Below are 14,935 nucleotides of genomic sequence, written 5' to 3' on the forward strand. Positions count from 1 at the left end.
ACTTATCCACAAACTAACTTAAGAAGCAAAGGGTATCTTTGATGTATGAAAAGCTTTTCAGAAACTTCATCCAATGGTTATTAAAATCCTAAAGGCTGGGGCATTTGCCAAGTTGGATGCCACCCTAGACAGCCTGATCTAGTGGCTGACAATCCTCTCCACAGCAGAGAAGCTGGAACTAGATTACCTTTTAAGGTCTCTTCCAACTAAACACCATTCTATAATTCTGTGATACTACCAAAATTATGTTCATAGGAGCATCATAATGCAAGAGAAAAATAATTTTCTAGCAAGCGGAGCACAGTGAAGAATCAGAAGTGGAATCTAATTCCCAAAACACCCACAATATGATTCAGACAAATTAGACATCTAATGTAAGTTTTTCATATGGTCCTAGCATGGAGTTCACATAGAGAGACAGCTCCAGCAGGTGACTAAGCTGTACTACATTAGAGCAGGATGAATCATTCCCTCAAAGTGCCATTCATCCCATCCTGAGAAATACCAATGCCTGATGATACCACTTAGAACAATAAATCAAGTTCTGACTAGCTTAGACTACCACCCATCTTTTAAAGGACTGCAGTGAGATGTGATCTATTTTACTCTTAACTTTCACCTCCACATCACTAAGTTAGTTCCAAAATAGGAATTATACTTCTCCTGAATCACACAGGGAGGGAAAAAAAAGTAGTAAAATTAATAGTAGCATAAGCATTAATACTGTATTTGCCTTGCAGTGTCACGTAGAGCTAGACCCTGTTTCCACAGAAGGCAAAATTTTGCCCCAGTAATCTTGGGCACCTCATACAGTGCAGTACAAGTACATGAAAGAATGAACAGATGGAGATAAAACAAATGAGGAGGAGGACAACGCAACAATGAAATGATTGAGTTGGATATAATGAGTAGTAGCCACAGCAAATTAGTTGCCCAGTCAGTGTTTACATCAATAAGATATTTAGTCTTCATAAAACTGCTTGCTATCTTCAAATTAAGGAACACGTATTATTACTTACAAGTTCTTCACGGGCTAGAACAGAATATTTGGGATGCCAGAGGACATTACGTACCACCAGTCTGCACATCCTGAGAACTAAAGCCTCCATTAGCACTTCTACTACTATACTACCATGCTGTCAACTTAAAATACTAAAAAGTAATAATTTTTAAAAACAAAAATTAAAATTAAAAAAAAACCAAAAAAACAGAACATGCTTTTGTCAATGCAAAAATGAAACACTGACATCTGAATGTCCTTAGAAAAAATATTTAATCTAAGCTAAGATAATCTTAGGAAAAACCCTTCTACTTAGTAAACTGTTACCACAACTATGAAGTTGTGATGGTTTCTAAATATGTTTTCAGTAACTGTAGTATTTTACAAAATGTCTGCAAACCTGTTAATCTTTAGAATAATTGGTTCAATAAAAACAATACAAATTAGGAATAAGCATCCTCATCTCATTCACCCAGAATATCATCCTCTTTAACAACTCTTTGATGGTGGAACCTCCCATTCAAATGCAACCAATGATACCTTGAATTAGTGATGCAGCAGATTATGGAATCAGTAGCTGATATAAGCAGAGCATGCACTTACTCTGGTGCAGTAATCAAGTGGACAGAAGTCACATGGGCCTACCCTATGCAATGTACTGTATGCATCTGTACAGTTAGAATTTATATATAATTCAAAATTAGTTCAGACGTTTGCACAATGCCTGAAGGCTTTATAGACCAATTCAAAAAATTCCCTCTACATATCACTGAATTTCACTCATTTGAATATGGCAGTCTTGCCATTCTACAATTTGTCTTCTTTTGTACCTTTTTATTTTTACTGTAAATAGTGAGGCCAATTAATACAGCTTCTCAGTTAAATATTCTGTATATCCACACTACAAGGATGTGCTTAAAGTAAATGTTTACCCACTCATCAAGATTCTTTACTGTATGAAAATTTTGTCCAAAAGCACATAAGAATGAAGAAATCCTCAATACATTCAGCCTCCTTTTTGTGGTTATGCTCTCACCCACAGTTTTGCCACCTGTAGTATAGTAGTATGCAGTGCTTTTAAGCAGGCAATAAACATATTGCTCAGAGATGTGTGAGCAACAGCCAAAGTTGCTAGAGAGGTTGCAGCACTTCTGGATTAAGTAACGGAGATCTGGTTTATCTGCAGGAAAATTCACATGAAATATCATCCTCTGTGTGCTTGTAAGATTGATGTCTTATAACTTGGACTCTACATGGATGAATCCAAGCTCTGATTTTTAAATCCCACTCTTAAATAGCATCCAAGAACTGCATAAAATAGTTAGACAGTCACAGTGGCAAGTCAGTACACAAGTATGAGGTCATCCTTCCAACACTGAGGATTCATAAGTTCAGATGCAGGTGCATAGTAAAACTTGCACAGATATCTCACAGCATAACCAGGCTTGGCCCTCTGCAATAGTATCATGAACAGGTAAATTATAAAGGACTCCAATGATAATTCCAAGCACAAGCTTGTATGTTAGATTAAATCAACCCACTTTCTAACTCTCTCTCAAAAGGGAAAGACAAATAGACTAACATCATAAATTATGCACAATAATCACTGCATACTTCCAGATCTCGTTATCATTAAGTGTATGCAGGTCGTCCTGGCAGACATCCAATACACTCTTCATTGTAGTTTCTACTGGCTAAGCTCGCAAGCAGTTGTGTGATAGAACGACTTATGTTCTTACAAATTATACTAGACACTTCTCGTTAGCATTACACCTGAAATCACATCCCCGAGTTCCATCCCTTCATAAAATTAAAAGCATATGAAAAGCACAGAAAGAGAAATTTCAGGATATGTGTACTGTGTTTTAGCGGAGAAAGAAAAAGCCCACAGAATTTATTACACAATTAAGCACAAAATTCACTGCTACCAGATGTCTGTCCAATCATGCTAGTAATAGAGATGATGATTTTCTTCAATTATTCTGAAACTTTACAATATCAAAAATATTTGAAGACCAATCCAAAATACTCATTGTTCAGGACACAGCTCATTTATACCCTCATACAGCCCTCACCACTCATGATCCTGAGAGCTACAAGAAACAAAGGTATTGCACGTTTCCATTCAACATGAGGACACTCACTCTACGTTCATGTTTTCATGAATCTCTGCTCTAAAAAATACCCTTTATAGCTTGCTCTTGAGCATCCAGAAAAGGCTGAAAACTCAAGGAAGATGGAAACTTGAAATTGAATGATACATACAGTTTCAAAGGCACAAAACATTCATATAACCGCGGAGTGCTACTGTCACCATGCCAAGGATACCATTTCCCACAGTGGTTTTTCACCAAGCTACTGCTCATGCCTACTGCAGGACAGACACCTCGGTACTTTGGGGAGCTCCCCCCTGCAGAATGCCATTTCCACAACATCCCTTTGGGCTCTGTGGCTAAACTCAGAGAAGGACTTACAGGGCAACCTCTACAAGGCATTAGGCCTGCCCATGCTGCAGGTAGTCAGAGAGTTTCTCTAAATTACTAGACTCTACACAACAACTGTTGCAGAAACCATCCATTTCCAGACACCCTTATACTTTCGTTCTACAGGGTATCTTCATTCTTGGAGATATTCCAGACTTGGCACAAGGCTTGGAGCACCCTGACCTAATGTTGAAGTCAGCCCTGCTCTGAACAAGTGGATTACATGACCCCTAGGAATCCCCCAAGATCTATTTCTGGTATGATTCTCTGATAGCAAATTTACTACAACCTACAGATTTGTAATCTTTAGTCTTAATGACTACAATCCACTCTAGTGGTGATTCACTGCAATTACTGTAATTCATTTGATCATTATATTTAAAATCTAAAAATAGAACCATATTTCCTCTAACTTGGTATCACGGTGTTATGATTTTTGTTACTGATATTCCTCATAACATCATATAATGAACTGGGAGTTAAAGAGTTAATGCTTCAGCTCTACGGATCATCAACACTTCCAGATATACCTGTCTCAGAAGACAAGGAGAACTACATATCCCCCTGGACTTCTTGTTTCCATTTTCCATTCAGAAGGAAAGATAAAACTGTTCACAAGTCACAAGACATCCCTTTCTGCTCGTCAGCAAATTTGACAAGAGTATCGCGAGTTCAAATTACAGGTTTATCATGAGGAAACGCAGTAAGTGGGTATTCTGTAGGCTCCTACCAGAGCAGGATTAAAAGACAGCACCTCAACAGCTCACACAGCAGATAGCATCAGGCATGAGAGTAGGGCACTACAAAGAGAACTGGATTATGAGCAGACAGTATGACTTGGCACATTCAAGACCCTAGGCTGGGCAAGTGGCTGAGGGATGGGAAGGCCAGATTGCAGGAACAGAATCAAGGAACATAAAATATCTTCAGTATTTCTTTTTAGAGGCTCAATTGCTACCTGCCAGAACTATTCCAAATATTTCTTTTCATATGTCTATCTAGTGACTTTATTCTAATGGCCTTAAGGTATTATGCGGTTCTTCCTCACTTCACACTGCCAGAAGTTATCAATCGTGGAAGAATCTAAGGTCCATTTACTTTGAATAGACTGGAATGTGGTAAAGCAGTAAATGTGAAGTACATCTCAAAAAAAGAGCAACATTAAAATATTCTTAGCATTTGGTCTTTCACTCCCATAAGACTTCTGTTAATTTATAGAAATTAAAAGCAGTTGGAGATGTAAGGACAGAACATAAGGGCTACAGGATCAGATTCCCACTAAGCACAAAAACTGAGATAGAGTGAAATGAAGTGGGTAGTTACTAAAAAGATACAACCATCTTAGGACACATCGTTTTTACAGCATTAACCTCTTCATAGAGCAATGTTAATATCCAGCATACTAAATACTGCTTCTAAAGTAATCAGGACAGTATCCAAATGGGATTTAAGCAAGATATTTAGCTTATTAGGCATCCTGGTGTCCAGCATTTAATTTCATTAGGAGCACTGCAGTTAACGTTTCAGTTAGCAGATAAAAAGAAAAATTACCCAATTTCAAATTTGTCCCAGTTGACATTGGCATGACGTTAAAAGTAATTTTAGAAAAAAGTCCACCTGATGATAACACAAAAATATGCGTATCTTCCACACGTTTTAATCATACACTCACTATTCAATATCACAGCTCTCCTGCAATCATGTTGCAATTAGCAACCTCAGAAACAAGGGTAATGACAGTGTTGACGCAGAGATTCTGTCATAAACTCTTACCCAAAACAGAAAAAAAAAAATAAAATGGAGGGACAAACAATCATTGCTTTTAATACACACCAATTTATTCCTATGTTGATAACTGTGTCCTACTAGATTTGTGTAATGAATAGATACTCCTTGATAATCTTTTCATTTCAGTTTTCACAAAAAACATCACTAGTGTGGGAGTTATGAAGAAATACAGAGCATTAAAACTTAAACCAACGGGAATAGTTATGACAGACAAGTTCTTTAAAAATACCAACACTGTCTGAAAATATCCCTACTTATACAAAAATATCCTCAAAACAAAGGAATGTTCCTGTCCTACAAACACACAACTCCTGGTTCCATCCCTTATTCTGGCCAGAAGGAGTATTAAACCAAAGTACATTCACTCAATGCTAAGAATTTTCTTCTTCCTGTATTTCTCATGGTCAAGGCTGGAAAAAACACTGCATCAGAGAGAAGAGCATCTGGAAGAATCTGGAAATCTCTTCAGACTTCAAGACAATTTTGAATAAATTCATTCATGGATTAATTTCCCCTAAGATTACCTCCCGTGGATGCTGCTCTTTTTATCATCCCTTCTTTCTGCCCTCTTGTGCTTTGATTTACTTCTTCAAAGTAAAAGAGGCATTAAAAGAAACAGGAGAAATTGCACCCTCTTTATTTTATTGACTACTCCAATTGCATTCATTACCAGCAGGTGAGGATTAATACAGAAGGGGAGCTAGCTCATTTCTGCATCACCTGGGGTGACTAACACAACCCACACATGCAGGACATTTACTTGCATCTGGTTCCCTGTTACACAAGTATTTAACAACATAAACAATGTCTACAGTGAAGTTGCTTAGTAGGGTATTACTTTTTCATTGGAGCCAAGCTCAGAAATTGCCTGAGAATAAAGAACACTTACTGATTTACTGTGCTTTATCCATTTGGAAGAAGCACTAGCTTTTCAATGTTTATCTTGTCAGTAGAAGATATTGAAAAGTTTTATTAGCTCAATTAGTGCTTTTCATAAGCATCACTTCTTTCTCCTTCACTTGCATTGCACCCAGTGAATGATGGGTGTTAAAATGCCCTTCTCTGAATGTTTACCATCCTGTTAGATATGGTTAAAAGTTTATTTGATAGTGCCCCAAAGGATTAAAATGTGTTGCTTTTCTTGAAAAGAAAATACTACACAAATAGCCAAACCTTCCCTGCAGACTATTTCTAACAGTGCACTACTGCTGCCTACAAATATGGAACCAATGCATATTGTGGTACACACATACTTCATAGTAAAATGTTACTAAAGTGAGCTACAGAAATTAGCAATTTAAAGGAAGTTGTGCAAGAATAACTCACATGAAGTAATTTCTACTCAAGAGCAATTTTAACAAACTGCAGTAAATACAGTCTGATCAACATTTGTCAATAACATACACAAGGCTCTCTGTGCAGGAAAGTTTTCTGTTTCTGCAAAGGAAGAGAGTCTGTTGGAATGGAGGACTAACAAATTCCACAGAGGCATTACCCTACAAGCACTTCATTAAACAAGCTGTATATAAAATTCAGCAAAATTTTTGAAGGTCAAAAAACTTTTGTTTATTTGGTTTTGGCAGGGGGTTATAGGAGGCAGTCAGTCATAAATCTATAGTGTCCTGGAAAAATTTAATGATAGACTGCCAGAGCAATTCACTTACTCCCTCCTTCAAAACTCATGCATTCCGCCAACACCACTTTAAAGAACTACCTATAAAATATAGCTTTCAGTGACTTTTATAAGAGGGGTTTTCAGCTTTTTTTTTTTTTTTTTTTTTTTTTTTTTAAACTTTCTTCTTCCTATTAAGTGTCTGTATAATTTCAATTCCATCAAAAATTCTGTATATTTAATCCTGTTCTGGTAGTTCTCATCTATGTATGGTACTCAAAGCTCTGCATAGCTTTGTAACAGTTTTCATTTCCTTAAAACATCAAAAACCTGCTTTTTTATTACTATCAATGGGGTAGAGATGCTAACAGAATCTTGGTTCTTTGTGCAGTTCCTTTCAGGATCTACATTTTGCATCCAAGTGGCTATGCAGAACATTAAGAGCTAAACCATGGAGAAGAGAGCAACAATAACAGTATTATTAGAACCAAATCTGCATGCCATTTTAAGATTGTACTTCCTCGTTTATGTGCAGTTTCATTTCACATTGAAGCATAATGATACCAGGCATCTTGCTCCATGTGAAAAATGGATTGCAAGTCTTTGAATGGAAATAAATAAACACAGACAAATACACTTAAATTCAGAAATGACACTATGACCTTGATTGTCTAAATGCAGGTTTTAGTATACATATTTAGTGAAACATGTCAAGGATCCAATGGGGAAAGAAAAAAAAAATTAAAGATTTAAAGAGAAGATATATTTGAAGGTTAAAAAATAAAGATGCTTGATAAGTGATGGCTCTTAAGCCTGTACTTCAATGGAAGATGTGAAATGCTTTTTACTTCTTTCTTTTGTGGCATTTCAGCATCACCACAAATTCATACAACTGCAGTTTACCTTTTCATATGCAACTACTTTCTGCATCTTTCGCTAAGTATGTTACTGGCTGTAACTTTTAAGACTGTTGACAAGCTACTTAGGTATTGGAAGCCAGGAGAAGAAAGAAGAAATTTGTAGACTGTGAAAATTACACAAGAGAGATATGATACATAATGCTCTTCTTAGGCAGAAAATAAATCCTTAGAACCCAAAGGGTAAAGGAGAAACTCAGATTGACCTCCTACTGTTGAATCAGCCATAAATTGTCTGAGTCATCTTTATTCTCAGCTATGAGAAAGCTCACAGTTCAATGGGGAATAAATTGCATAAAGAGCCCTGCAGAGTGCATAACCAAGACAAAGAGAAATGTCTGCCAGAATCATTTCAGAAGCATTAAAAAAAAAAAAAAGCCACAAAAAAAACCCAAACACTGCTGTATTGCCACTTCCCCAGTAAAGACTGAAAAAAAGACAAAGCCACAAAACCTATCAGTATAGCTAAGCACAGTTCAGGGCTGCATGCTAAGAATGTGGAAGTCCATTATGCAATAAGGTAAGTTTTTCACAAAATTTAGAGTGGTAGTTAATGAATGCAGCTCTGCTATCTGAAGTACAGAAGTCAGCAACAGTCTCACAGATGCATACATTAAAGGATCTGCCCACTGCCAGAATTAGAGACATTCTAACCCCTGTGTTCAAAAAGGCAATTTTGGTAATTTCTAGAGGTGAATACAGGATGAAAGAATTACATCTCTTAAAATTTCAATAAGTACATCTATATGCATAACTGGAGGTGGAAAAAAAAAAAAACAAAAGATAATATCAATTGTCATATTGTGCGATTCTGTTTAAATAGCACCACTTAATGTTTTTCATAGAATACCTAAATCTAAAACCACAGAGGTTTACAAGAACAGCAGAAGTTTGCATCTGGTGTTACTAAGTCTTTTAAGAAGGAAAAAAAACCTGGTCTCAAAGTAAAATTGAAAAGTGAGTGCTCTTGGACAGTAACTGGCCTTAGGAGTCTACATTTATAGTCTGTCATCAATTGGTATTGCTGGGGAAACTAACTTTTGATACTGCAAGGATTTGAGGAGATTATTTTCAAAATCTGATGCTTTTTTAAATGGGAAAATTGCTAGAAAGAAAAAAATAATGAAGCAACATCATAGGAATTCAACATCTGATAGAAAAAAATAAGAACAAGAGAGACTGCATAAATAATGCCTTAAACTAGCAGAAGCTCTTGACAATAACAGGAAATAACAAATGTTTACACAGCTCGGTTTCTGCCATACACATTCAGCTTTTGAGCTTTCAAAGTCTTACAGAATGTATATTCTTTCCTCCAGCTTAGCTAGTTGGATTGAGACTCCAAATCCATCCACTAGGATCAAGCAATAAAAGCAGGGTTCACTGCTTTGAATAGTGCTAATGAAGGTATCTGGAAAAGATGACAGAATACTCAGGTGCATGTTCTCAATAAATTTGTGAGTTGAAGAGGACAGATGTTTTCTGAACGGTTGACAGCAGTAGCTTATGAGACTGCTCTGCAGAGAAAAGCTAACATTTTGAAAGGTGTAGAGCTTAATATCACCAGAAGAATGAAGTCTGTTGAGACTGCTTTTCATACTACTAGAAGTTTCTGTACATCTTTAGATCATTTTTCTCATTAGGTTAGAAATAAGTTAGAAACAAGTTAGAGAAAAAAATCTGTATGAAGTAACCTTTGCTAGAAAGACCAAGTGAATAGAAACTGGCTCTAACAAGTACATTAGCATCCGTTAGTCTGCTAACTATCAACTACTGAAATCCATTGAAATGCCACTGCTTAGCATAGTTGAGCCAGTGATTGAGAGCAAGCTCTAAGTGTAAAAAAAACTTACTCTTCTTTGTTGCAAGAGAAACACTACACTTGGCATTCCTCTAATGTTAATCACTCTGATCTTCACCTTTTCTTTTACTTCTAAACTGCAGGCTGCTCATGAAAAAGTCATGTTCTCTGCAAAGAGAACCTGGCTAACATGTAATGTAAATATTCCCTGCTGTTGTTTCCAGCCAGCATCTTCAAATCTTCTAGGGCTGAGGTACTGACTTTCACTTAGCCTTCAGCCAGGGCTTGGCCAGGCAGAGAAGTGAGCATGGGCAAAACTGTGCAGAGCATGCAGCTGAGACTAACTCCCTGTCACTGCCAGCGAGCTCAGGGGAGTGTGCTGCCAAGACACAAGTGGCACAGAGAGCAACAGCACTTCAGATGTTCCAGTGAAAAGATAGAATTTGCATACAGTCTTGCGTTATATTCGGTATCCCCTTAAGACCTGCTCAAATACCTAAGAAATAAAGGCTAACAGCTTTCCAGGAAAAGTAATTTTTACTTTTTCTCACACAAAACAAACTCTTGAAGTACAGGCTGGGAAGTTACACACAGCTTAGCTGTTAATGCGTCCCTGCAAATAAACGTTCTCTGTACCAGTCAGTCCAGTCTTACAAAAACATTACAGACATCAGGTCTCCACAAGGAGACAATCACCACCAAAGGACAGTCACTACCACTGGCACCTGGTGGTTGCTGTTCCCTTGTATCAGCAGAGAGGATTTGGTTGCATGGTTGTGGATACTTGAATCCTCATTCAACACCTTGTTTTGCTCTCCAGCTACCACATAAGCAAAAGTACAATTGCTTTTTTACTATGTTTTTGATGCATGCAGTTTGGCTAACATCTGCTATGGAAGTAAAGAACATATCATGAGACTTTAAAAGAAAAGCTAAGACATCTCACAGACCTTCCTTCTCATCACCCAAATGCCTTGACTTAGGTGCTCAGATGATACTACATACTTAGCTTATCCAGATGCTTTAAGAAAAAACTGTAGCTGATACATATCTGGAGCACCTTTTCTACCCTGGGTAGCCATGCTAATAAATGATTATAAAGTACTGCTACTGCATACCTGTTCTTCTCTTCTATCTGTGTATCTTACCAGAAGTGGGCATAGAACTGTTCTTTAGACTTTACAGCTGATGAAGCAGAACATAAATAAGGTTGAATGCTCCCTCCAACATTCAAGAATGGAAATCATGTCACCTTGATACCCATTTATAGATTTGGATGTTCTTTACTGTCTTCCCAGTGACTTCTATGGCATAAACTTATGTAATAGTACCATGACAACATCAGGTTTTTGGATCTTTTAATGCAGTTAAATTTCATATAGAAATCATCCACTCTGATGCTGTCTCAGCGTGACATAGCACAGGCAAAAAAAGCCAGTGGATCCACAGTGATTTGTGTCACAGTGGATCACAAACATTACTTGAAAAGAGTGAACATAAATTGCCAAGCTACAATATTAGCTGAAGTGATGTGACAGAAATAATACCATGCAATGAAGCAATTTCCTATTCACATGGGAGCAACTTCTACTTCCAAAATGTGCAGATGAAAAGAAATAATCCAACATTTCATGAGTTTAACTTAAGTCACAATTTCTATGCCTCTCACTTTTCCACGGCATGTTGCTATATTGTTATTGATATCATCCTTTCTCTGTTTACCAGATGTCTCTAAACGTATTATCAGGGCATCCCACAGTAACCAGTGCTGGCTTCCCAGAACTAGTTGTAGATGTCTTGCTACCCTTCTCCTTACCTCATTATCACAGAACTTGTGTGACTATAGCATAATAATAAACTCACATCTAAATGCTTGCATAAGATTTTCCACTGGGGCTGAAGGGCTATATCAGCCATCATCACACAGATATTTGCAAGCAGCGTGCTCCCAGCCACACTCAGATATGGCTGTGCAGCATCCTTATCCATACCTTTGCGGGATCTAACCCAACTAAGCTAGTTTTAGCACAGTTTGGTTAGCAGTTGTCATTCAGTCATGGAAGCCACTCTGAAAAACCGCACGCGTGGCAAGTTCTACTGAATTCTTGGTGGGGCTGAGTGATCCATCCTAAAGCGGCTCAAAGAGTGTGCAACAAACCTATGCCATGCTGCAGCTCCAGCTCCACTGCAGGGCAGGTGTAATAGGAGCTGTGTCTGCTTTAATTAATTAAATTAAGAATAGTCTCAAAAATAAGATCAAGATTAAAGGAAAGTGTTTCAAATGGAGCTCAATACTCAATATGAATTATTCCCAAACGTCTCTGTAACACTGCAATGCAATGGGAAGCACAGTAATGACAGCAGAGTAGCAAAGCCCTAGGCAGCAACAAGAGGGGACTTCCTCAAACACAATAGCCATAGGCACAGAAACAAAGAAGCCGTTCACCTTCAGAAGGCTTCACATACACAAGGATGTCCAGCAAGATGCCCTTACCCCATTGCCAGTCCTTAAATGAGGTCTGGAAAGGGGCGAATCCTGGCTTCAGCCCTTCTAGTCACTCAGGGGCATTGCATGCACCTGAGCTCCCCTGGATTGGCCCTGCCTTCCCACCAGGTGCTCAATCACTGCTTCAGGTTGTGACTTAGCATTTCTGCTATAGTCTCCCATTCCTTACAGACTGAAAGACTTTGAACAACCACTATAACATTCTGTTCTACCGCTCCTCATCTTTAAGATTGATAAATGAAACATCTTCCATACTGAGTATTATTAACAAGCCCTTTCCACCAATATCCATGAGTCCAGCTCAGAGGTACTTCACTCTGTTGGATTCTGGAACTTCAGAACGTTAAATCCACATAAAATTAAATTGTAGAGTTAAAGACCCCTTTTCACACGGCCTCTCATGAAAGCACTGAGAAACAGTTACAGGGACTACAATTTTATTCACAATTGCAAAAAAAGAGATTGACAACTAACAGATAACAGTCCATATTGAAATAAACATAAATACATTGATAAATATAAATCAGTTGCTACTAATAGCATTTCCTTCAAAAATACACCCCAAATACTTAGCAATTTATCTACAGTTTGTTTTACCTCCAGTAGCGTGAAGCATGGCAATGCCGTGTGGTTTCTCTGAGATGCATGCCTGCTGTTTGTAATCACGTTCATCTGTGAAGAGAACAAAACTATATTACATCCACCTGTAAGAAGCCAGCACTGCTGAGAATAGCGTGCCCGCAACAGACTATAATAGGCCTAAATAGAACATAAGCATATCAAAATAACAAATGGTGAGAAATACAGCAAACTGAAGGACTGCACGTATCGTTCTTTTTTTTTTTCTGGTATGAGGGAGGTTCAAGTTAACTTACATTTTACTATTATACTAAACTGATTCCAGCCATTTTTCTCCTAAATAAGAGTACCTATGCAATGATTTGCACATAAAATTTTTTATTCACATCCCTACTTAATTCAACCTCTTCTATTTCCAAACAGATATTTTATCTCTTTTCAGCAGAGTTTTTCTAGGTTTCATTGGCTTCAAAGAAATTGAAGTATGCTCTTAAAGTTTATGTTACAGGGCTTTGTTGAGGTGCATTAACTGAATGAAGGCTTAGAAGTTTTCAGTCTACCAAGCTTCTACAGAAGCACGGGAACACAGGACTACAGTGAACTACCAAGCTGTGAAGTCATGTCTTGCAATCACAACACAGTAGATTTCTGGTTCTAGAGGATCCACAGACTATTTATTCTTAATATCACAAATACAAACAATGTCATAGTTCCTTAAAAATGAAACAACAAGAACAAAAACAAACCTAACCTGCAGTCAAAGAAAGAGGAAAAAAAAAAAAAAAAAAAAAAGCTATGACTGCCTAGAAGAAAATCCTGCAGAGCTAATCTCTGCTGCAGAAAAAGATGAGCAGAAGCCACACATTGTAAATATGATGCTCCTAGGAGCCAGCCCATGAGTAAGTTAACTAAAAATCTCAGGAGGAGTTAGCATCTTTGAGAACTAAAATCATGCTTTTATGTGCTAGGCAGCCCTTTGAGATCTCTCTTTCTTAAAATAAATGAATAAAATAATTGCTTTGATTAAAATTGGTGCTTTAAATATTAAATAAAAATAAATTCTCTCTCCTGTCTCCCCAAGGATACAAAAAGAATCATTTAGCTTTCTCTTGTTTTTCTCAGCTGTTACCCATTACTGTTCATTCCCATCTAATCACTCTTTTCTATGATCTCTCCTTCCTGTCTCCCTGTGTTTCTCCTCCAGTTTCTTTTCTCTTAAACTTTTTCCTCATTCTTCTTCCCTCACATAGCACATCCATCTCCCTGCTTCTCCATTTCTCTCTTCTGTGCCTCTCCCAAATCCCTCTTTAATTTCCCTTCTTCTGGTGTATCAGTCAGCCGCAACCAACTCCTCTTTAACTTCTGCCTCTGGACTTCCCTCATCTTGTGCTCTGCCTGTATGTGTGTATTTCATACAGGTCTCAGCTGTACAGCCTGATGCTTCCAAGCAACACTGGGAAAATACACATTGTTGTGTGTGTACAGTCCAGCCCTAGCAGTGTGCTGAGCAAGTAGGATGCCCCCTCCTCTCACAAATATGGCTGGGGAGCATGACACAGGGCTTCCATCCCATCCATCAGTAAAATGTGGAGACAGAGATACTGTTCTGCTCAGTGAGAGTTGTGCTTGCACCAACTGGGGTCTCCTTGGGAGCTGTTAACTTATCAGCTGGGACCTGTCAATCCAAACATTTTTAGCACAGTCTTTGGTGCTATCAAACACAGCAGTAATTTTCTGTATTCAACTTGTGTTTACTCAAAGCAACAAAAAAGAAAATGCTCCATAAACAAGCAGTATGGCACATCTTGAAATCGCTCAGACTGTTAAAGGCTGAACTAATTTATCAAGCAAATAGAAGATGATGGCTCTGCTATTAATCAATTTATTTGTATGTATCCCAGGGCAAACTCCATGGTCATATTCCACTGGATTTAAATTTTCACTTGGTGAGTCCCAGGGACTTACTGACGCTCATAACACTTAATGCTTATATTATATAAGCATTAATACTGTATACAGGGATGTGCATGCACAGCTATGTAGATTGGGCTACAGGCTCAGCTCAATAAAGAGATGTCAACATAGCAGTTATTTATTACTTATCGAGTGGTTGAGAGCACACTGAAGAGACTAGAACAAGCTCTGGGCATTAAGGACCAATGGGTAGCTGCTCTTCAGCTGTTACCTCAGGAATAAGAATAAACAAAGATTCCTCTTCTCCAGCACACTACCACAAGAGAGACACATTT

At 37.8% G+C, this 14,935-nt stretch overlaps 1 protein-coding gene across 6 annotated transcripts in view; it reads right to left on the reverse strand.

The window, feature by feature from the left end:
- The window catches only part of PLPPR5 (phospholipid phosphatase related 5), a 164,404-nt gene that overhangs the window by 47,120 nt on the left and 102,349 nt on the right, over positions 1 to 14,935 (reverse strand). For all 6 annotated transcript variants that reach the window (XM_048943905.1, XM_048943906.1, XM_048943911.1 and 3 more), the window contains one exon: positions 12,705 to 12,779. In XM_048943905.1, the coding sequence (XP_048799862.1) occupies positions 12,705 to 12,779 (75 nt within the window). The remainder of the gene's footprint in view (positions 1 to 12,704; positions 12,780 to 14,935) is intronic.

Source organism: Lagopus muta, chromosome 5 (genome assembly GCF_023343835.1).
Source record: "Lagopus muta isolate bLagMut1 chromosome 5, bLagMut1 primary, whole genome shotgun sequence".
NCBI classification, from domain to species: domain Eukaryota; kingdom Metazoa; phylum Chordata; class Aves; order Galliformes; family Phasianidae; genus Lagopus; species Lagopus muta.